Source organism: Schistocerca nitens, chromosome 8, assembly GCF_023898315.1.
Source record: "Schistocerca nitens isolate TAMUIC-IGC-003100 chromosome 8, iqSchNite1.1, whole genome shotgun sequence".
Classification (NCBI taxonomy): domain Eukaryota; kingdom Metazoa; phylum Arthropoda; class Insecta; order Orthoptera; family Acrididae; genus Schistocerca; species Schistocerca nitens.
The window spans coordinates 465,639,114-465,664,253 of record NC_064621.1 but is presented as its reverse complement, the minus strand read 5'-3'; the positions used below and the strand labels follow the sequence as shown (position 1 = coordinate 465,664,253).

At 39.3% G+C, this 25,140-nt stretch overlaps 1 protein-coding gene across 3 annotated transcripts in view; it reads right to left on the bottom strand.

Annotated features, from left to right (window-relative positions):
* LOC126198775 (dihydropyrimidinase-like) overlaps window positions 1–25,140 on the bottom strand; it is a 284,208-nt gene that overhangs the window by 35,822 nt on the left and 223,246 nt on the right. For all 3 annotated transcript variants that reach the window (XM_049935335.1, XM_049935337.1, XM_049935338.1), the window contains one exon: window positions 16,141–16,320. In XM_049935335.1, coding sequence (XP_049791292.1) covers window positions 16,141–16,320 — 180 coding nt within the window. The remainder of the gene's footprint in view (window positions 1–16,140; window positions 16,321–25,140) is intronic.

The following is a 25,140-nucleotide window of genomic DNA, read 5'->3' as shown; positions in this document are numbered from 1 at the left end:
TACCAAAGAGGATGCCATCATCATTTAACCATACAGTAAAGCTGAATGCCTTTGGGAAAAATTATAGCTGCAGTTTCCCCTTGCTTTCAGTTGTTCGCAGTACCAGCACAGCTAGGCCGTTTTGGTTAGTGTTACAAGGCCAGGTCAGTCAATCATCCAGATTGTTGCCCCTGCAACTACTGAAAAGGCTGCTGCCCCCCTTCAGGAACCACACATTTGTCTGGCCTCTCAACAGATACCCCACCATTGTGGTTGCACCTACAGTACGGCTATCTGTATCGCTGAGGCACGCAAGCCTCCCCACCAACGGCCAGGTCCATCATTCATGCGGAGGGAGGGGGGGGGGGGGGATGACCATTAACATACATGAATATAATCTTGTATTTTCGTCATAGAGAAAGGTTGACCCTCAGTTTTAAAGAGTATAACACCAGATCTAATTTTGTGCTTAGTTTTATGTATGTAATTGATTTTCTAATTTATTTCCACTATCCATATTTAGTATATATCACTATAGGGTGAAATCAGTAATTGTTTTGTAACTTAAAGTCTATTGTTGGCATATAGACAATTATAAATTATGTACTAATTATAAACATTTGGAAGATGAAAATACTAGTAATCTTAAAGCATCTATTTGGCTCTATTCAAAAACATGTTGGCAAAACCAGCCCTGAATTAATTCCAAAGTAATTAACAGTTTTGTCAAAAGTATTGTTTGCATAATGATATTTGTTAATTTCATGATTTAAACAAATAATTTGGCCTAACTCTTGCAGTAGAAGAAATTGTTAAAAAGACACAATTTTTCAATGGATTCAGTTAATTTTAAGAGTTAAGTTTTATATGTAATTTCTGTAAATTAAGCTTTGAACAACGTGTAGTTTTAGCACCTATCATTTTGATGGTATATAAGGGCCTGATTTTTGGTCACGAGTCAGTCAGTCCACGGCCGAGTTTCAGACAAGAAGCCTGTGTTGGTTAGAACAACAACAATGCTTCAATGTAACTGTGGAATAAGTGTTAAACAATTAGGCCTTGTGTACAAACAATGACAGTGTCTGCTCCATATGTACCTTTCTATTCTTCAATAACTGTGAAATTTGTGGCTAGGTTTTTACTGCTCATAGATGTTCAATAGTAAACTATTATAGCAATATGTGGAGGTTGCCTGCAAACTATTAATGAGGCTTATCGAAGGTTAAACAATAGTGCAATGGCCATATCACTGTGTATTACGAGGGGGGGGTTTGTGAACAGCAAAATTAAAAGACTGTGAAACGTAACTATGCATCTGTCGGCTACATTATTTATCATGGTCAGTGTCCAAATTACAAACCCCATTTTTCTGATAGTGTAGCAATGCTGTACGTCGACACCGAGGACAACAAATGAAATAAATAAAGCAGGTGATACAGCTACATGTGGTGCCCCGAGTGAGGAATATTGTATGTGAGCAAAATAAAGTAGTACTCACGAACACTGGCTTTGAAAAGTGAAATCAACAGTGGTTTACAGTGAAGAGGTGATACAGTCAATCAGTGCTGGGGTGTCATAACGAAGAGGATGCAGCAACCAATCAGCGCGTGGGTTATATGGAAGCAGCCATTAAGTACGGGAGCAACCAATAAGCATGAAGGTGGACACAGCTGACTGGAGATAAACAAGACGCCTCACCGAGAGAATTGCAACTTGCCGCAGCCTTGCAGATACAGATGACGAATCGGTTGGCAACTGCAGCAGCTGAGCAGCAGGAGAAGACTGAATGAGAATAAGGTAATTTCATGGCACAAGCTGCTTTGTATTAAGTGATAAATAATGAGTGGCCTTAATGAACAAGATAGTGTGATTGAAAACAAAGCTGTAGAAGTTAAGTTGTTAGATGAACAGAAAGACCTAAGAGCAACTGGTTCTGTAGCCGATTATAATACAGACATGAATGTAACTTTGAATGATGGGGCGTAAGTCCTATTGTAAATGAGATGATGTGTATGGTGATGTGAGCGAAATGGACGAAAACAGTACTGAAGTGGGTGAGATGATTAAGGTTAAGGAGGAGGAACCTAGCAGCAAAAGTCAGCAAGGGCAAAAGTTTATGGCAGACAAAAATTTGGGATCAATGTTAAGGCAAATTACGAGTTGTTTGATAGTATATGTACAAAACAAGACATTAGTAGGGTGGAAAAAGACATTAGTAGGGTGAAAAAAAATGATAAAATTAGAACTGGCATGGTTAGCTTAAGGGGTGAACTGAAGAAAGAAATTAAAAAGGGGATTCAAGACGTCAACTCTAATCTTTCAAACTTAAATAACAGGACTGAGGAAGTAGCTAATGATTGTGATGAAAAGGTTAAGAAAGTAGAGCAGAATACTGACGAGAAATTAACATTAGTGAGTAGTAAATGTGTAGAAGAGAGAAAGAAACTTTGTGATGAGTATAGTAGGAGGGTGGAGGCTTCCGAAAAACACTGTAAGGATGAAGTCAAAACTGCCAGGAAATTCTGTGCTGAAAACAGGGTTAAACTTGAGAACCAAATCAATCAGATTATAAATGATTTTGAAACAGAGGTAGAAACCATATGTGAAGTAGTGGTAGCAGAAAAACTGGAAAAAATAAATGAAAAAGTAGATTCAAAATTGGTTAAAACAGAGAAAAAAGTGGAAGAGGTAATAATCTAAGGCATAGTGTATGTAAGTGAAAGTATGCCTGATTCTGACTCTAGTTGTAATGGTGATAGTAATGATGAATTCAGTAGTGATGAGAATTGGGTATTTGAATCTATAATTAATAATGATGGCAATGTATTAAGTAAAGAAGGGATTGACGAGGATTTGTTGTATGAAGATCACCACATGGTAAGTAAAAAGAAAGTGTGCCAGCCTTTAATAACAGCAAGTGTAAAAGATGTGTACATGTTAAGTGTTTACTGGACAGTGGTAGTGATTTGAATGACATGTCACAAGCATTTTTGAATCTATTAAGAACACAGGGGGTATAGTAGTAATGCAAGTTTGCGGAACAAAAATTATTGGTGCTACTGGTAAGCTATTAAAGAGTGTGAAACAAGAGATACTATTAACTGTGGATTTGGCAGGACAGCTGTTGGAGTGCAATTTGTTGGTGATTCAAAATCTCAGTAATGATGTAATATTTGGAACTAATTTCTTGTGCAATTAGCAAGTAGGCAGTTCAACATTCCATGTTGAGTTCATTATGTGGCGATAATGCTTACCCCAGCTGTCTCATTTTTCATGTTTCCTGAGGAAGTCAAACTCTTCTACTATCCTATCTGTAGTTCATATGTAAATCAGAAACATTCTTTCTTGGACTGTCATGTGATTTTGTGCAGCAGCATACTTTAGTGTAGAAATATTGTAGAAAAGGTTTCTCCAGTATTATTTATGTTTGTGTATATATATTGTGGCGTTAGTTGTAAGTTACGAGTCACAAGAGGATGGAAGAAAATAAAGTGGTACCATGGTTGAAGAAAGAGGTAAGGTAAACAGAAAATGAAAGGTGTCAACATATGTTGAGGATGCTCGAACAGTCCACGGGTACACTGCTGGTTCATAGTGTCCAACGGGCACAATATTTCGGTGATCAGACATGTCACCATCATCAGGTGTGCTGACGAACTGAGCTCCTGAGGGCAAGTGGCCAATTTAAATCCCCTACCCTCGCGAGCCGCTCTCTTCGACGTACGTGCCCACGCGCCGGCAGTCGCAAAGACGTAGGCATCGGAATCTGTCTTAACGTCGATGTGCTCGCTACGTCCGCCCTGGTTGCCAGTTCGTACTTCTTGCTGAGAGTCTTCTTAATTACATTCAATGCCGGGTCCCAAGCCTTGCTGAGATTGTAGCTGCAATCTCGGTTGATAAGATCTTCCCTGGTGCGAATTTCGATAGCTTCCCTTATAACGCTGTCCCAATATTTAGAGGTCTGAGCGTCAGGATCTTGGTACGCTCATAATCCATCTCATGTTTCTTGGACAAGCAGTGCTCTGCCACCGCCGACTTATTTGGATATTTCAGTCGAGTGTGCCTTTGATGTTCTTGGTAAAAATCTTCGATGGTGCGTACTGTTTGTCTGATATAAGTCTTCCCACACTCACAGGGAATTTGGTATATGCTGGCCTTCCTCAAACCGAGGTCATCTTTCACACTTCCCAGTAATGCCCCTGTTTTATTGGGCGGGCAGAAGATGGTCTTAAAGTGGCCAATCAGTTTAATTCGTTGACCTGGGACTGGGTGGATGGTGTTACCTGGACGACAGCCGATTCTGCACATAAAAAGGCCACTGGACGTCAGATTTCAAAATTCTCACGTCTCTCGGATAAACCATCGCTGGAGACACTATGCAAGATGATCATCAATCTCACTGACAAGAAGCTGTCTCATGAGGCGGTTTCGGTTCTGGAGAAGGGACTCAACTTTGCTCCCACCCCTAGGTTCATGCCGATTATGGATATCATCAGTGCAGTGGAACAGGTTGAAGTGCGATTACCACCTGAAGCAGCAGAAGAAGTGCGTCGGGACACCTGCCGGGCTCTGACCAGAACTAAACCTACGAAGACTAACATTACCAGTAGAGAGAGGGTGGCCATTCGGGACATAAGAGAGTGCTCTGAGATTGTTATCTTACCTGCTGACAAAGGCAATGCCACTGTTGTTCTTTCCCGTAAAGACAACATTGAGAAGATGCAGCGCCTGCTAGATGACGACTCCTATAGGAAGATCAACACTGACCCCATGAAGAAGGTGGAGAACAAGACCAGGGCTCTACTCAAGGACGCGGATCTACCAGAGGGGGACGCCAAGAAATTGTCACCTCAAGGACCTGTACCACCAAGACTTTATGGACTCCCTAAGGTCCACAAAGAGGGGATATCTATGTGCCCGATTGTCAGCAACATTAGGGCACCTACTTACTTGCTGGCAAAATATCTGGCTGAATTACTTAGACCCTATGTAGGTAAATGCCCCCACCATATCTGTAATTCCATGGATTTCATGAAATGTCTCGACAACTTCAGACTGAAAGACACTGATATCCCAGTGAGCTTCGACGTGGTTTCACTATTCACCAGGGTGCCTCTACGAGAGTCAGTTGAGCTTATTGGGCAGAAATTTGACGAGAATACTGCCGAACTCTTTAGGCATGTCTTGACCTCAACGTATTTTCTGTTTAATGGGGAATACTATGAGCAAAAGGATGGAGTCGCAATGGGCAGCCCACTCTCGCCGGTGGTTGCGAATTTGTAGATGGAGTACTTCGAGGAGGAAGCCTTGGCGTCATCCAATAGGAAACCTACTTGTTTCTTCCTTTAAGTTGATGACACATTCAACATCTGGCCCTATGGTAGGGACAAGCTCCTGGATTTCCTTACACACCTAAACTCCATACATCAAATTCACTATGGAGACTGAAGCAGAAGGAAGATTACCATTCCTGGACGTCATGGTCAAGAGAAGAGCTGATGGTACCCTGAGCCACGGTGTGTACACGAAGAAAATGCACACTGACCTGCACCTGCACGCCGACAGCTGCCACCACCCTTCTCAGAGGAATGGAGTACTAAAAACACTAGTACACAGGGCCAGCAGTATCTCAGACGCAGAGAATCTGCCCCAGGAATTGGAACACATCAAAACCGTGTTCCGAAAAAATGGGTACTCGGAATGGCAGATTAGAAGTGCTCTCCATCCCACCACCACAGCACAACCTGTGGAGATGGATGAAGTCACGGAAGAAGATGTAGCCGCTGCCTTTATTCTGTACAATAGCACACTATCGGGGAAAATCGGCCGTATTAAAGAAACACCGAGTTAAAACCGTCTTCTGCCCGCCCAATAAAACACGGGCATTACTGGGAAGTGTGAAAGATGACCTCGGTTTGAGGAAGGCCAGCATATACCAAACTCCCTGTGAGTGTGGAAAGACTTATATCAGACAAACAGTATGCACCATTGAAGATTGTTACTGAGAACATCAAAGGCACACTCGACTGAAATATCCAAATAAGTTGGTGGTAGCAGAGCACTGTTTGTCTGAGAAACACGAGATGGATTATGAGCGTACCAAGATCCTGGCTCAGACCTCTAAATATTGGGACATCGTTATAAGGGAGGCTATCAAAATTCACACCAGGGAAGATCTTATCAACTGAGATTGCGGCTACAATCTCAGCAAGGCTTGGAACCCGGCACTGAATGTAATTAAGAAGACTCACAGCAAGAAGTATGAACTGGCGACCAGGCCAGACGTAGCAAGTACATCAATGCTACAACAGATTCCGACGCCCACGTCTTCGCGACTGCCAGCATGCCAGCACGCCGGCGCACAGGCGCGGACGGCGAAGAGGGTGGCCCGCAGGGGGAGGGGATTTAAATTGGCCACCCGCCCTCAGGAGCTCAGTTCATCAGCACACCTGATGATGGCGACATGTCTCATCGCCGAATTATTGTGCCTGTTGGACACTATGAACTGGCAATATACCAGTGGACTGTTCGAGCAACAAATACGCCAGGAGAAACTGAAGTATCACATCATATGTGGAGGATAATTAACATCTGAAGTAATCAGCTCTTTAGTGCAACAGCAGAGGCAATATGCAGGAAAAAACCACCTTAAATATGGGATCTTAATATTCTTGCTGTTGGTGGGGAGGCTTGCGTGCCTCAGCGATACAGATAGCCGTACCGTAGCTGCAACCACAATGGAGGGGTATCTGTTGAGAGGCCAGACAAACATGTGGTTCCTGAAGAGGGGCAACAGCTTCTTCAGTAGTTGCAGGGGCAACAGTCTGGACGATTGACTGACCTGGCCTTGTAGCACTAACCAAAACAGCCTTGCTGTGCTGGTACTGCGAACGGCTGAAAACAAAGGGAAACTACAGCCATAATTTTCCCGAGGGCATGCAACTTTACTGTATGGTTAAATGATGATGGTGTCCACTTGGGTAAAATAGTCCCCCATTCGGATCTCCGGGTGGGGACTACTCAGGAGGACGTTGTTACTAGGAGAAAGAAAACTGGCGTTCTACGGATCGGAGTGTGGAATGTCAGATCCCTTAATCGGGCAGGTAGGTTAGAAAATTTAAAAAGGGAAATGGATAGGTTAAAGTTAGATATAGTGGGAATTAGCGAAGTTCAGTGGCAGGAGGAACAAGACTTTTGGTCAGGTGAATACAGGGCTATAAATACAAAATCAAATAGGGGCAATGCAGAAGTAGGTTTAATAATGAATAGGAAAATAGGAATGGGGATAAGCTACTACAAACAGCATAGTGAACGCATTATTGTGGCCAAGATAGATACGAAGCCCATGCCTACCACAGTATTACAAGTTTATATGCCAACTAGCTCCGCAGATGATGAATAGATTGATGAAATGTATGATAAGATAAAATAAATTGTTTAAATAGTGAAGGGACACGAAAAGGGATGGCTAGAGGACAAATGTAAGGATGTAGAGACGTATATCACTAGGGTTAAGATAGATACTGCCTACAGGAAAATTAAAGAGACCTTTGGAGAAAAGAGAACTAATTGCATGAATATCTAGAGCTCAGATGGAAACCCAGTTCTAAGCAATGAAGGGAAGGCAGAAAGGTGGAAGGAGTATATAGAGGATCTATACAAGGGCAATGTTCTTGAGGACAATATTATGGAAATGGAAGAGAATGTAGATGAAGATAAAGTAAGAGATATGATAACTGCGTGAAGAGTTTCACAGAGCACTGAAAGACCTAAGTAAAAACAAGGCCCCGGGAGTAGACAACACTCCATTAGAACTACTGCCAGCCTTGAGAGAGTCAGGCCTAACAAAACTCTACCTTCTGGTGAGCAAGATGTATGAGACAGGTGAAATACCTTCACACCTCAAGAAGAATATAATTATTCCAATCCCAAAGAAAGCAAGTGTTGACAGGTGTGAAAATTACTGAACTATCAGTTTAATAAGCCACGGCTGCAAAATACTAACACGAATTCTTTGCAGACAAATGGAAAAACTGGTAGGAGCCAACTTCGGGGAAGATCAGTTTGGATTCCGTACAATTGTTGGAACATGTGAAGCAATACTGACCCTACGACTTATCTTAGAAAATAGATTAAGGAAAGGCAAAACCTACTTTTCTAGCATTTGTAGACATACAGAAAGCTTTAGACAATGTTGACTGGAATACTCTCTTTCAAATTCTGAAGGTGGCAGGGGTAAAATACAGGGAGCGAAAGGCTATTTACAATTTGTACAGAAACCAGATGGCAGTTATAAGAGTCGAGGGGCAGGAAAGGGAAGCAGTGGTTGGGAAGGGAGTGAGACAGGGTTGTAGCCTATCCCCGATGTTATTCGATCTGTATATTGAGCAACCAGTAAAGGAAAATTCGGAGTAGGTATTAAAATCCAGGGAGAAGAAATAAAAACTTTGAAGTTCGCCGATGACATTGTGATTCTGTCAGAGACAGCAAAGGACCTGGAAGAGCAGCTGAACGAAATGGACAGTGTCTTGAAAGGAGGGTATAAGATGAACATCAACAAAAGCAAAACGAGGATAATGGAATGTAGTCGAATTAAGTCGGGTGATGCTGAGGGAATTAGATTAGGAAATGAGACATTTAAAGTAGTAAAGGAGTTTTGCTATTTGGGGAGCAAAATAACTGATGATGGTCGAAGTAGAGAGGATACAAAATGTAGACTGGCAATGGAAAGGAAAGTGTTTCTGAAGAAGAGAAATTTGTTAACATCTAGTATAGATTTAAGTGTCAGGAAGTCTTTTCTAAAAGTATTTGTATGGAGTGTAGCCATGTATGGAAGTGAAACATGGACGATAAATAGTTTGGACAAGAAGAGAATAGAAGCTTTCGAAATGTGGTGATACAGAAGAATGCTGAAGATTAGATGGGTAGATCACATAACTAATGAGGAGTTATTGAACAGAATTGGAGAGAAGAGAAATTTGTGGCACAACTTGACTAGAAGAAGGGATCGGTTGGTAGGGCATATTCTGAGGCATCAAGGGATCACCAATTTGGTATTGGAGGGCAGTGTGGAGGGTAAAAATCGTAGAGGGAGACCAAGAGATGAATACACTAAACAGATTCAGAAGGATGTAGGTTGCAGTAGGTACTGGGAGATGAAGGAGCTTGCACAGGATAGAGTAGCATGGAGAGCTGCATCAAACCAGTCTCTGGACTGAAGGCCACAACAACAACAACAACAACAACAACAACAATATTAATTGTGGTATAATAGAAGTGTTTGTATTCAGTACCATCAGTATATGTGAGATAACTATCTGTGTCATGGTACAGCCATTTTCTAACATTAAGGAATTACAACTTTAAACACAGTTGCCTGGAGTAATGTGTGTGGAATGTATTAGCAAGATTTGTATGTATACTGCCCTCTAGGCTAGAATCTCATGCAGTTTGTTGGAATACAGTGAGATAAGATTTTGTAAGTGAGAATTTTGTCTGATCAGTAATGAGAGTTAAGTTTGCCATAGCATAAGGATCTGTTACTGTGGAGTGTTTTCCAGTAGAGTCAGTTTTCCATTGGATAAGCAGAGCGGTGTTTGTTTATTAGTTGATGAAGCAATAAGGAAATAATAAAATAATGAACAATGTAAGGGTCTTAATGGTTTGGGAACCTGTCTCTGTAGTAGGGATATTTTTTGAGAATGCACTCCACTAGCTAACAATGTAAGAAATGTAAGTAAAATAATGCAGTGACAGACATGATTAATGCAACAGATAAATGTATACAAAAATGTGTTGTAACTGTATTGATGATCTAATTATGAACTAGGCAACATTGACTACTGCTTATATTGTGCAATTCATGACACTGCAGTTGGAATTAGAGATTAACAGAAACAGCAATATTTTAGTGAGGTACAAGTCATATACTGCTGTATCATTGGATAAATAGGTTATCCGAAAACTTCTAATTGTGTTCTGAGGAATTATGAGCTTAAAGTGGTAATGCTGGAACAAAGAACAGTAATTTTGCTTATTAAATGATAAATGTGGTGCTAGACTGATGTGAATAATCTGACAGGTCAAATATTTGGTAACATTTAGTGATTTTGTGAGGATTTAATTTTCCGATTGAATGAGAGTAGTGCTTAGAGTTGAGTGGAGAAATAGAGCAAAGATTTGGTACAACTTCCATCCCCTTAATTTTTATTTGAGTAGTAATTAATTTATGTGATGGTGACTATTCGTTTTTCATAATGTAATGATTAGTAAATTTTTACTGCTGCACATCTTGAGTTTTTGCTATTTTGCCAATGGGAAAGAAACAAAAGTCCATGAGAAAATTCAAGAAGGCAACTAACCACCAAGCATATACTGGGCAATAAGCAAGCTGCAGACATTCTCACCAAACCCATGCTACGTATCTGACTTGAGTATGTAAAATAATTAATTGAAATATATTAAGTACTGTGTTTAGCAATATAAACTTTTAGGGAGAGTGACAGATGATATGTTTATATTAATCTCTATGCATTGTAGCAGACTGCTGTCTTTTGTTGCTGTCCTAAAATATATCCGTCTTGCTACAGTAACCATATTGTGCATGTGCCTTATATTGTGCCCTTCTTGAAGTTTCTGCAGGAGATGTTACACTAAAGTTCTGGGGCAATGTTATTAGAAAGGCAGTTGACTAGGTTGGGTGGAAGCCTTTGTGGCAGACATACCAGCTGTAAGTTTGGGATTTTAACTGATACTGATGGAAGAGCAAAAGCTAGCTCATATGAACCAATAAACAAGGGACTTTGATCCTGACAACTCAATTTGGCGGCAGCTGCCACTCATAGAATCAGACACACAGAACTCCATGGATGGACCAAAAGCACTTGAGAACAAACAGTGTAATGAAGGCTTGTTGCAAGATCACTGAAAGGAAAGGAAGGAAGGAAATAGACAGAACATTTAAAAAGAGAGGAGCAGTGCAAAGGGTGATTTAGTATGCCTGGGAGCACTTGAAGATTAAATTACTACTGCTATTACTATACGTCCAGTAACATTAATGTGAATACCTGTCAAAAAAGTCTGAATAACCATCTTTAGCAGTGTGGTCACTGTGAGACATGAAGGAAGTCAGTGAGGTTCTGGAAGGTATGTGGAGCCATGCCAACTCTGGTGCCATGGCCAGCTATGCTAGGTTTCTTGGTTGAGGATCCACAGTGTGTACAGCCCAATCGAAGCGTTCCCACGGACTCTTGACTGGTTTCAAATCTTGGGGGTTCGGTGGCCAGGGGAGTATTGTAAACTCACCCTAGTGCTCTTGAAACCATACATGTGTATTGCAAGTTTTGTGACATGTTGCATTGTCCTGCTGGTAGATGCCACCATGCCAAGGAAAAACGAACTGCACGAAGGGGTGGACATGGTTCCCAAGGATAGATATATACTTATGTTGCTCCATTGTCTCTTCCAGAATGGTAAGATCACCCAAGGAATGCCAAGAAAACATTCCCCAGACCATAACACTCCCTCCTCTGGCCTGGACCCTTCCGGCAATTGTTGCAGAACGTTAGCTTTCGGACATTTAACGCTTTACATGTCATGATCTCTTGTGAAATTCAAGAATTTGGTGTGAAATTCAAGATTTTGGCCAGTTTAATGGCACTTGCATTATCAACAAGATGAACAGAAACACTCTTCAGTGGTGAAATTTATTCATCAAACTTGGATAGCCACATTCCTTCTCTTGCTCCTTCACTGGCAGCCAGATAATGTGACTCAGTTATTGATAGTGTTGTGCACTGTTCCACTTGTTAGCACAGCTAACTGCTCCTCCACAAAATCCTGCAGTCACGCCACTAACAGAGTGATGAGTTGCTGGATCACTGGCATAATCAGCATCATTCTTCCATTTACATGGCTAGCATCAAACTTTACACCCAATGACCCTGAATCTTTTATATAGGTCGCAATCCTTTTTACCAAAAACATGTGATTTTTTTGAGTATTCTCTAAAATTTTTACACATAGCTCACTACAAATGCTATACTCGGCCTTGTACCAATAGCTGAATACATAAGACACTCAACTGCTTCTCAATATGGAACATTAATTGGTTCATCATTGGTCAGCTCATGTGGCTGAAGATGTTGCTCGATGGCAGTTTACACACAATTTTCCTCTGTCATGTTACACTGCCACAGAATGTCTTTGGCACAACTTTCTTGATTAATATCTATTGATCCATTCCTGTGACATGCAGTATTAATATTTAAGAAATACCCTACTGGCTCAACAATAATTTTAAACTCATCTTGAATTTCCATTAAGGCATGGACCTGCCTTACTTTCCACAAGTGCAAGATTCATTAGGAAATTCTTGAACCATTGGAGATTGTTTTAGTCCATATGAACTTATGAAGTTTGCTCACCCTATCAGTCCCATCACTAAAGCTGCTCCACATCCATCTCTTCTTTTAAGAAGCTATTCAAAAAAAATCAGATTTTACATAAAACTGGGCCAATTGAGATGCTCGCTAGTGGCAACACTCAAAATTGCTCTAATTGTATCATGTCTAACAATAGAACTAAATGTTTCATTATAGTCAATATCTTCTTGTTGACTAAATCCATGAACAACTAGCCTTGGTTCATAGCAATCAATTTTATCATCAGATTTAACCTTAATTTTGTAGATTCAACTGTTTGTAATGGGTTTACAATCTAGTGGCATGGGTTCCAATGTCCATCTAGCATTTTTCTCCAATGAAGCCATTTCTTTCTCATTGCTCTTCACCGTTGTTCATGGTCTACCCATTTAGTAACCTCCATATAAATTCTTAGGCTCATTTATTGAAGCCAGCATCAGTCCAGTAAGACATTCTGGATTCTTCAGTTGTTGCCTATTCTTCAATTCTCTTTCACTAGAACTTGCTTCTGCAAGTTCTCTAATCACACTTGCATCATCTTCATGGTGACTCATTGATTCTTCATCGTACATTTCACTTGGGGGGTAATGCCACTGTCAATCCAGTTTTCTCGGGTTAAAAAACAACCTCCTTAGTTCAAGTAATCCATTTGTCTGATTGAAACCACACTCAAAAGCCATCAATGCCATCAGGACAGCCAACAAAGATGCCTGGTTTTTCTTTTGGATTCCACTTCTTTCACTTTTTCTTCCAAATATGATCAAAAAATTTCCCTCTCCCCCGAATAGGAAGTTTATTTAGCTGTATCATCTTCCCACTGAATATCTTGTACGGTGTTCTGCCATTCACACAACTTGTACCAGTTCTATTTAACACGCAAACAGCCATGTTTACTACTTCTGCCCACCAAAAAGTAAGCAGACCCTGAGCTAACAACATGGTTGGAGCTAGTTTCACAGCAGTTCTGTTTTTATGCTCTGCACTCCATTCTGCTCTGGAGTGTAAGGATTTGTGATGATGAATTGTATACCATTTTATCTCATCAAACCTTAACTTCAATATTATCAGATTCTCATCTGCCATCACACTGAAATGCTTTTGGTAGCCGATGACAAAAACTACTCACAATGCTCACCATTTCTGCACTCTTCTCTGCAATCTCAGATTTTTGCTTGAGAAAAGATACTATGCATTATCTTGAAAAGTCAAAAGTAAAGCACAGAAAATGTTCTGCTCTCTAGAGATTTACAATCCACAGGTCAATAGACATCAGCAGGAATCACTTTTCCAGGTCGTGTGGTATGCTCCTGTCATGAGCGATGCTGCTTCCCTTTAACACATGCCTCACCAAATTCTCCATCAAAGTCTTCAACTTTAACACCACATTGCTTCAAGAACTGTTGGACATGGCATTTGTTCTGATGACCCAAGCATTCATGCCAAATTTGCAGAGATTCCTTTGACACAAGATTTACCTCAGGACTAAAAGGATGAATTTGTTTTGTCACTCGAATCCACATGTTCAGTTAAGTTGCCACTGCATATACCACATGCTTTTAGTGACATTGATTCAGAACTCACACTTGTCTTTCGATAAATGAAAGTATAATCCTTGCCCATAGCAGATGATAAAGAAAAGACATTTCTTCTCTCTTCTGGAGTATACGACACATTTATCCATATGGCCTAACTTTCATTCTCCATCAACAAAAGCTTCAGAACACATAGTCCCCTTCCCTAGTGCATTCATAGTTGAATCATTGCCCATGAATATCTACGATGGTTTTGTGTACTTACTACATGATGTATACCACTCAGTTTTCTAACATTTCAGCTTCTTCTGGTTTGTTAAGGTTTTGTATTTATTTGATAAAGTAACATTCCTTCCAGTGGTGCTGTTTGCATTTTTCACTTCTTTAATATTTGCTTTGGTAGTGAACAATGGCAACTACTCATCTCATTTCTCCCTCCAACAAGCATGACAACTTTCATCAGATGTTAACACATCCATTAAATGTTTTAGTGTCTGTTTATCTTCATATCTCATCTACCATGACTGTTGTAGACTTTAATAACTGTCAGGCAGTGTGTCAAAGTAGTTGTACCATAAATGATGATTCATAAAGTTTCACATCATGTTTCTGCATTCAAAGAAGCAAGTACTCAAAATGAGTGATTGTCATCATGCCAGCACCTGAGCTCATGTGCACTCTGAAGAGCTCCAACTGAAAACAATGCGCAGTGTGCTTTTTTTTTTTTTTTTTTTTTTTCAGCTTGTCCTACATATCTCACACATCTCATACGCATCCAACAATGTCATGAATTTTGCTTTGACAATTCTGATAGTGATCTGACTCTCAGCACGATCAGCTTTGTCCCACGTTTTTAGCACAACATTAAATGCTGATGTACTTTCCACTGTCAAAGCTGCCGGTTCTTCTTTGTCACCAGTACTCACTACATATACTCCATCAATAACTTTCCATTACTATATGAAATACTAATTTCTTTCAGAGCACTGAGTGTTAAATTATGCAAAGCATGATTATTATTCATCTTACTGCACTATTTGAAAACCTGAACAGACATGGAAACACCTTTGTGGTTTTACATGCACACCACAGTGCAAAAACATAGAATTTTCAATATTTAGGTTCTGCCAAAAAACCATCCATCCGTCAAACAAACAAATCAAATTTAATAGATGTGATTTGTTTACATAGGTACTCTGCATTTAACGAAACACACTTAAAGAATGGGTCTTGAGAATGAGATAACTTGTAACCCGTTTGTTATGATAGCAATAGTACTTGGCACCACAAAGCGACACACTTCACCATTTTCAAATCTGTGTATAATTATGCTTGAAGATAAATATAACAAGTTTCAAAAATATTAAAGGATGTATAGTATCTTTGTAATGTGCTTCATGATGGAAAATGTTCAGTTATAACTCAGGCATCTCATTTCAGGACGCAATAATACAATAGTCACAATACTTTAGGTTGTTTGAGCAAATATCATAAATGCTGGAAAAATTTGAGTATAAAATGACATAAGGTGTGTAAGTGAATTCCGATTCCAAGAATGTGTAACATAATCAGTGAGCAGTTAAAACTGCTCACTGGTGCATGGATTATTTATTGTAGCTAAATGACAAACTTATTTACAATCTGTAAGCAAAGAGAGACATTAAGCAACAGTGTGGAGACATCTGATGATAAATGGCACGTTAGCCAAATTAATTTCAGAGTTTTCCTCTGGACCTTTTGTTGCCAAGAATTGTGTTACGACTGGCTTTTACTCTTAGACATCAGCTGTAGCTGAACATGCTTTGAAGGATGGACATAAAGTTTAATTTGACGACATCTCTATCACGAAGGTTAATAGGTTCTGGGATTGTGAAATAAAAGAAGCTATAGTGATCAAAATATCTAATAAACCACTCAGTAAATATGGTGATTTGCAGCTCATTACAGTGTGGAACCCAGATATTGTGAATTTAAAGTGGGTGCAGCAGACGCAGGATGGAAACATTGCTTTACATGGTGAAGGACTGATCACCAGTGACCACACAGCTAGTGCCACGGCTACGTAAGGGTATGGCCAGCAACCACATGAATGTCAGTTACCACTTGACAATGTCAGCACTCTATGAAAACTTGTGGGTGTGTAACCACTTGATACAGCTAGCAGAACAAGAATATTTTTTGAAGGTCTCATTTTATCATTGTCCTACCTGTTCTATAACTGCACCATTCTCAGCATGAACAAGAGGAACTGCTCCTAAATTCTTACATTTATGAAGTGCTTCAAAAATTTCACCATCATCTAGCATGTAAAGATCACGATAGGCCATAAAAAATTTGAAGGAATTGACACCATGGGCTTTGCACAGCTCTTCCATTTCTTCTTTAACCTAGAAAAGCAAAATATTGCTACAGTTCAAATTGCACCATATCATACCATTATCATTAACAATCATCCAAATATATTGCAGTTACAACTACGATAACCATATGCTAAACAATTTGAAACTAAGTATACCTGTGTTTACATCAGAAAATGAGCACACACTGATTAGCCACTGGGACAGAAACAATAGGGCCAGGGCTGAAATAAATTATCAACAGGCTTTAACCTCAATTTATTTATTTTTTTAGTCATAAGCAATAGACATTTTTTAACTTTGCACATTTGTCAGTGCTCGAGCTGTAATTTCTAGTTACTGGTAAGTGATTAGATAGCTAGAAAGTGAATACTGCTCTTTCGATAAAACTGTTATTAGTATTAATTTTTACTTTCATTTGACCAATGGGATTTCTTATGTCAAATTCTACTGGTGTGTTTTCGCCGCTCTTAAATCCTCCAGTTAACAATTATATTAGAGGATCTGCTACGTAATATATGACTTCACAATCTGTTAAAGCACTACCTTGTGAAAGTAGATTCTTCCTGTTTCATGTCCCAACGATCCACATCCACCTCAGGTAGGTTTACCTTCACATGAACAGTATTATGTTTTTATCCAGAGTATTTGGAGCTGGGTAGGATATTGTCTATCAGTATAGGTGCTGGTAAGGTTATCAGTATATCTTGACAATTCCTGCTTTCCAGTGCAAATGCGGTGTCTACAGATAGTAAGGCTTTTTGACTCAAAATGGAAGACAGCTGTCAAAGTGAATATACTGTTGGAGGTTGGTAAGTTGGTATGGATGGACGTATTTTTGGAGTCATCTGAGAGGTGAAGTTTGACATCATATAATCACTTCTAACCTGGCCTCATCTTCCTTTCCTAACCCCCCCCCCCCACAATGTGCCCTTGAGTGGAACACACTGCTATCCATAACCTGAAAAATAATCCAGACCTCCCATAAGCCTAAGGAAAACAACACTCTTAAAGGTAGGAGGCCCCCAAGAGAAATCTCCCCAGCCCTCCAGCTTTGGAGTTTTGCATACAGGTTGGCGTCCCTTCCACATAAAAAGTGAGCCCAGGCTGATTTAATGGATACAACCTCCACAAGGATAAAGTCAAACAATATGGAGTAACAGACATAATTTAGCAACCTGCATTTTCAGAGATTTCTACCCAAAAGAAGCTGAGTTACAGAATGAATTAGAAAAGAAGACGGTAAATTTAGTCGTATTTAAAAAGAGTGTGAGAGAACAAGAGAGGGAGAGGGGGGGGGGGGGGAGAAGGGGGGAGAAACAGAAAGAGAGAGAGAGAGAGAGAGAGAGAGAGAGAGAGAGAGAGAGAGAGAGAGAGAGAGAGAGAGAGAGAGAGAGGGGGGGGGGGGGGGGGGCGCGAGTAGTTCTTCAAGATCATACATTACTATACAGTGGAGTGGAATGAAATATAAGAACTCAAGTAGGAATTACCATAATGCCACACCAGAAATGGAGAAAAAAGAATAACAGCATACACCTTTTATAATGAGAGACTTATGCCAGTTCATTTTAAAATATTCTGAAGACATATGACAATAGTAGGGGTTTGTAGTCCAGAAGAAGTTAGAAAAGAAGAGATGGAGGAACTCGATGAGAAATTACAATTTGCCATCAAACAGATTAATAAAACAGATATATCCTCTGTGGAGACTGGTAGGGCCAAGTTGGGAATATTCCTATCAAGGACAGTGTAGGAAATTTCAGTGAAGCCAGAATTAACACTAATAATACAAATATGGAGTTTTTGCACATTTAATGCCTTGAAGGTAACTAATACATTCTACAGGAAAAAAGAGATATCAATACGTACACCTGGAGTGATGGAGGTTCCATATTAATCACAAATTATTTGGTAGCTAATATAAATAATTTTACAGTATACAGAGGATGTGATATGTATACAGTGACCATTATCACTGATGGCCAAAATACTTCTGAGAACTAGATAGTCAAAAAATAAGAAGCAAATTAGTATGAGAAAATAAAATGAAGGAAAGTATAGAATTACACTGTTAAAAGAAAAATCAAAGTAGACATCAGCAGATATTTGGTTGAAAATGAAACGAAGAAGGATAGTGACGAAGAATGGCAGGGTACAAAGAACTGTGTGGAAAGAACAGCAGGTGCAGTATTTGGGGGCGGGGGGGGGGGGGGAGGTGGGAGAACCCTCTGAAAACAAATGAAAGGTTTAAGACCATGGAATGACAAAATAGCAAAGGTCATCAGGGATAAGCAAAAAGTGTTTGATACATACCTGCAGCCAAAAATAGATCAGCTAGGCAACATTATACAGCTGCTAGAAATACTGCAAAGTATCTAACAAGAAGAGCACCTAGAGACAGTTGGGAAAAATTCATAAGCAATGTTGAACACCATGTATATGGGAGACAAGACTCTGCTTATAAAGTATTAAAGAATCTAAACACTCCAGAAAGAGGCAGTGCATGAATGGATCTGATAATGCATGATGAATAGAGTGGTCATAGTAAAAGTATTTGGTGTAACCCTGAGGCATACATTTCTACTAACTCTGGAGATGAGACTTTCTTCCATATATAAGAAAGAGCAAATAAATATCATGCAAAGTACAGAGGTATAAGTATATTAAATTCAACCTATAAACTTTACACTGGTGTATTAAATAACCAATTAATGCCAATAGCAGCCATTGTTGCAAGAATAGCAGAATGGATTTCGAGAGAAAGAGTTCATATGGACAATGTATTTACCACAAAACAGCTAACAGAGAAAAAGGATACTATTTGTCCACTGATATGGCAACTGTAGTTCTAGAGAAAGCCTTTAATGAGGTACACAGGCATGAACTTTACAATATAATGGCTAAACAGAGCTACTCAACGCATAGCAGTATTATTAAAAGTTTGTAAAAAGGCATATGCTTCAGACCCAATTTATGTAATTTTAGTGGGGAAAATACAGCTATTAACTGGGGAGGAAGACAAGGGTATGTATTACCACCCATGCTTTTGAATATTTGTATGAGCAATATCTTATACATATGGGTGGCTCAGGCCCGAACTGGAATTAAGTTAGGAAGAACCACTTTAAATCTGCTCGTTGTATATGATGATGACTTGGTGACTGCACAAGACACTGAAGATAATCTTCAAACAGCCGTTTATTTACTACATATTACCTGTACAGAATGTAGTTTTAAAATTTCTACCTCAAAAGCAGTAACCATGACATTCAGGGTAAACACCTAATAAGAGAAAAGATTTTGGATGATAAAATTTTAGTTCCAGTTCAACATTTTAATTTTTTAGGCTGTGCTACCTCATATGACAATGATAGAGATGTAAATAATAAATTCGGAAGATACCAGGCAATATGTGGAAGTGAAACTTCCTGGCAGATTAAAACTGTGTGCCGGACTGAGATTCGAACTCGGGACCTTTGCCTTTCGTAGGCAAGTGCTCTACCATCTGAGCTACCCAAGCACGACTCACGCCCCATCCTCACAGCTTTACTTCCACCAGTACCTCATCTCCTACCTTCCCAACTTTACGGAAGCTCTCCTGGTATATTTGAAGAACACAAAGCAGCACGGACTGAAACAGTTGAAGCTGTACATGATGGCAGTGTCAGTTATTCCATATGGCAGTGAAACATGGACATTAAGACAGAAGGATGACAACCTTATAAAAGAAACAGAAATAAAATTGTTTCGGGCATACTGGGGGACACACATCTTGATAAAATAAGTGAATGATGATATGCACAATCAATTATAAACATTTGCAATAGGGGATAAAATGGATGAATACAGCGATAAAATGGATGAATACAGAAGTGGGAAGAGTATTTAGAAAGAATGGACAATAAAAGGATTCCAAAAGTGGTACTGTCAAAGATCTACTGGCCAAAGAGACTCAGGAAGACTGAGACAAAGATGGATTGAGCCCAGAACAGGTCAAAGGGTCTAATCCCTGGGAAGATGCCGATTAAAATAATAATAATAATAATTATTATTATTATTATTTCTATTTTTCTCAGACCTTAGGTCTGCTTAAAAATGGAAAGTGATGTGGACCTTCATCAAGCGTGACTTCCTTTTAACTGTATGGTATATGTTACATTGTATGTAGGAACTTTCGGGTTATTGAACACGTATCAATAATTACGGATTTCTGTAGTTGTATATACACGTTTGGATGTAGCTGTATTGCATTGATGTACTGGTGGATATTGTGTGGTATGACTCCTGTAGTTGATAGTATAATCGGTATAACGCCAACTTTATCCTGATGCCACATGTCCTTGACTTCCTCAGCCAGTTGGATGTATTTTTCAATTTTTTCTCCTGTGTATTTGTTGTATTGGGTATGGATATTTCGATTAGTTGTGTTAATTTCTTCTTTTTATTGGTGAGTATGATGTCAGGTTTGTTATGTGGCGTTGTTTTATCTGTTATAATGGTTCTGTTCCAGTATAATTTGTATTCATCATTCTCCAGTACATTTTGTGGTGCATACTTGTATGTAGGAACTTGTTGTTTTAAAAGTTTATGTTGTAAGGCAAGCTGTTGATGTATTATTTTTGCGACATTGTCATGTCTTCTGGGGTATTCTGTATTTGCTAGTATTGTACATCCGCTTGTGATGTGATCTACTGCTTCTATTTGTTGTTTACAAAGTCTGCATTTATCTGTTGTGGTATTGGGATCTTTAATAATATGCTTGCTGTAATACCTGGTGTTTATTGTTTGATCCTGTATTGCAATCATGAATCCTTCTGTCTCACTGTATATATTGCCTTTTCTTAGCCATGTGTTGGATGCGTCTTGATCGATGTGTGGCTGTGTTAGATGATACGGGTGCTTGCCATGAAGTGTTTTCTTTTTCCAATTTACTTTCTTCGTATCTGTTGATGTTATGTGATCTAAATGGTTGTAGAAGTGGTTATGAAATTGCAGTGGTGTAACCGATGTATTTATATGAGTGATTGCCTTGTGTATTTTGCTAGTTTCTGCTCATTCTAGAAAGAATTTTCTTAAATTGTCTACCTGTCCATAATGTAGGTTTTTTATGTCGATAAATCCCCTTCCTCCTTCCTTTCTGCTTAATGTGAATCTTTCTGTTGCTGAATGTATGTGATGTATTCTATATTTGTGGCATTGTGATCATGTAAGTGTATTGAGTGCTTCTAGGTCTGTGTTACTCCATTTCACTACTCCAAATGAGTAGGTCAATATTGGTATGGCATAAGTATTTATAGCTTTGGTCTTGTTTCTTGCTGTCAATTCTGTTTTCAGTATTTTTGTTAGTCTTTGTCTATATTTTTCTTTTAGTTCTTCTTTAATATTTGTATTATCTATTCCTATTTTTTGTCTGTATCCTAGATATTTATAGGCATCCGTTTTTTCCATCGCTTCTATGCAGTCGCTGTGGTTATCCAATTTGTAATCTTCTTGTTTAGTGTGTTTTCCCTTGACTATGCTATTTTTCTTACATTTGTCTGTTCCAAAAGCCATACTTATATCATTGCTGAATACTTCTGTTATCTTTAGTAATTGGTTGAGTTGTTGCTGCCAGTAGTTTTAGATCATCCATGTATAGCAAATGTGTGATTTTGTGTGGGTATGTTCCAGTAATATTGTATCCATAATTTGTATTATTTAGCATGTTGGATAGTGGGTTCAAAGCAAGGCAGAACCAGAAAGGACTTAATGAGTCTCCTTGGTATATTCCACACTTAATCTGTATTGGCTGTAATGTGATATTATTTGAATTTATTTGGATATTAAGTGTGGTTTTCCAATTTTTCATTACTATGTTTAGGAACTGTATCAATTTAGGATCTACTTTGTATATTTCCAATATTTGTAGTAAACATGAGTGGGGTACACTATCAAAAGCTTTTTGGTAATCAATGTACACGTAGTGTAGCGACCTTTGTTTAGTTTTAGCTTGATATGTCACCTCTGCATCTATTATCAGTTGCTCTTTACATCCTCATGCTCCTTTGCAACAGCCTTTTTGTTCTTCATTTATAATTTTGTTCTGTGTTGTATGTGTCATTAATTTATGTTTAATGACTGAGGTTAATATTTTGTATATTGTTGGCAGGCATGTTATGGGGCGATATTTAGCTGGGTTCGCTGTGTCTGCTTGATCTTTAGGTTTCAGATAAGTTATTCCATGTGTAAGTGTATCAGGGAATGTGTATGGGTCTGCAATGTAACTGTTAAATAATTTAGTTAGATGTGAATGTGTTGAGGTGAACTTCTTTAACCAGAAATTTGCTATTTTATCATTTCCAGGGGCTTTCCAATAGTGAGTAGAATTAATTGCTTGGGTGACTTCATGTTGCAAAATGATCACTTCAGGCATTTGTGGTATCATCTTGTATGTGTCTGTTTCTGCTTGTATCCACCGTGCATGCCTGTTATGTTGTACCGGGTTTGACCATATGTTGCTCCAGAAGTGTTCCATGTCTGTTATGTTTTGTGGATTGTTTATTTTAATGTGTGTGTTATCTATTGTCTGTTAAAATTTCTTTTGATTTGTGTTGAATGTTTGGTTTTGTTTCCTTCTATTTTCACTTTTTTTGTATCTTCTGAGTCGTTTGGCTAATGCTTGTAATTTCTGCTTCTTTTCGTCTAATTGCTCTGTCGCTTCTACTTGTGAGATTTTACCTAACCTTTTTCGTTTTTTTTCCGAGATTTCATTTCTTATAAATTGTGTTAGCTGTCCGATGTCTTTTCTCAGTTTTTCTATTCTGATCTGTAGCCTGTGTTGCCATGCTGGTTTTGTGGGTTTCTTCTGTGTGTTGGTTGGTTCTGATCTCTGCCTAGTGTGTATATTTAGTGTAGTGAGTGCTCCTATATAAACCAGTAGTTGTAACTCTTCCATAGTTGTGTTTTCATTTATTTTGTTGTGTATGATTGTGTTGATAGTTTTTATTGTTGTTTCGACTTTTGGGTTATTTGGTGGTCTATGCAAGAACGGTCTAATGTCTGTATTTGTGTCTTTGTATTCTATATATGTTAGCTGAAATTTTTCTTCTACATCTAACATCTGTGTCACTTCGTGTTCTATTTGTGCTTGTTCTGGTGGCTGTCTTAAGATTTCGTTTTCCTCTGATTGTTTAATTGGTGCGTGTTGTTCTTTGTTTGTTTGCTCTGGGATGTTTGAGTCCATTACTGTATTTTCTTCTTCTTCTGATTGCACATTATTTTGTTCCAGTATTTGTTGTACTTGTTGTTTGATGTTTTCTAATTCTAACTGGGGTATCCTGTTATTTTTGATTATTACACGGATCTGATCAGCTAGTCGTCGTTCTGTTAAAAATTTTAATTCTGGGTATCTGGTAATAAATGTTGTGTATACTTGTGATCTGTATCCAGTTGTGTTGGTTCCTAGGTTTGTTGCTTGGTAATAACAGAACATGAGGCGTCGATTAACTTCATCTGACCATCTCATCCTCTGTCTTTGTTTTCCTTCTAGGGTGGTTGCAGGAAGCATATCCTGCAAAACACCTCTATTTGGATTTAAATCATTTTCCAGTTGGCTAGCAGTGTCGTTACCATTGTGGGCGGGCATAGGGTTCAAGCGTCGTCCCCGACCATGACGGCACTTGTCCGAGGCTTCTTTAGTTCTGTCCTGAATTATTATTATTATTATTACCTTATCATCCTTCCAGCATGCCAAGGCTTCATCACTGTTGTCGTGAATTGTAGTGACTGGCTGAGGGTATCCGCCAATTTTCCGACACCTCTGCACACAAACCTTAAAACCATATTCCCATCCCAGAACATCAACATGACCTCAAGCCCTTAGATATATTCCTAACCCTGACACCTGATTCCAACTTCCTCCTCACAACAGCAATCCCCCCCCCCCCCCCCCAACCCCTCCACACTCCCACCTTTTGCCTACTCAACTCCACGAACACAACTTCACAGGTTGCCCTGCTGGTCGAACATTGTGGGTGAGATACCAACATCGCAGATTCCCATAACCTTACGGCCATGGAACGCTATCTTTCTCAATGCCCTCCTGATACCCAACCCACCTCTTCTTTTCTAGTTGTCATAGCCAACCCCATCCTGACCCACAATTATTTCACTTTTGAAGGCCAAAGCTACAAACAAATGATGATGTTTTGGTTTGTGGGGCACTCAATTGCGCGGTCATCAGCACCCGTACAAAGTCCCAATTGTTACAAAGTCCAGTTTTTTCACAGTCCACTCTAGCCACTGCCATAAATGATGATGCTGATCATGATCATGATGATGAAGAAGAAATGATGAAGACAACAAAAACACACAGTCCTCGGGCAGAGAATATCCCCAACCTGGCTGGGAATCGAACCGAGGATCCCGTGCTCCAGAGACAGCAACACTAGCCACTAGACCACGAGCTACAGACTCAACAAACAAATCCATGGTACTGTGGTACTCTCATGACATCATCATTTGCCAACTTATTTATGGGCCATCTGGAAGAATCCTTCCAATCCTTCCTATCCAGCCAAAACCTCAAACCTATTGTCTCGTTCAGACTCAGCGATGACTTTTCATGATAGGGACTCACGATTAAAACAACCTTTGCTCATTCCTCCACAACCTCAACACCTATTCCCAAATCAGATTCACGTGGTTCTTCTCAACTCATCGAGCCACCTTCCTTGATGTCTTTTTCTGCCTCTCAGATGGCTCCATAAATAAGTCCCTCTAACAGTATCTCCACTATGACAGCTGTCACCTGTTCTGTGCAAAAAAATCTCTTTCTTACACAGCCTCCCCATCTATAGATGCCACATTTGC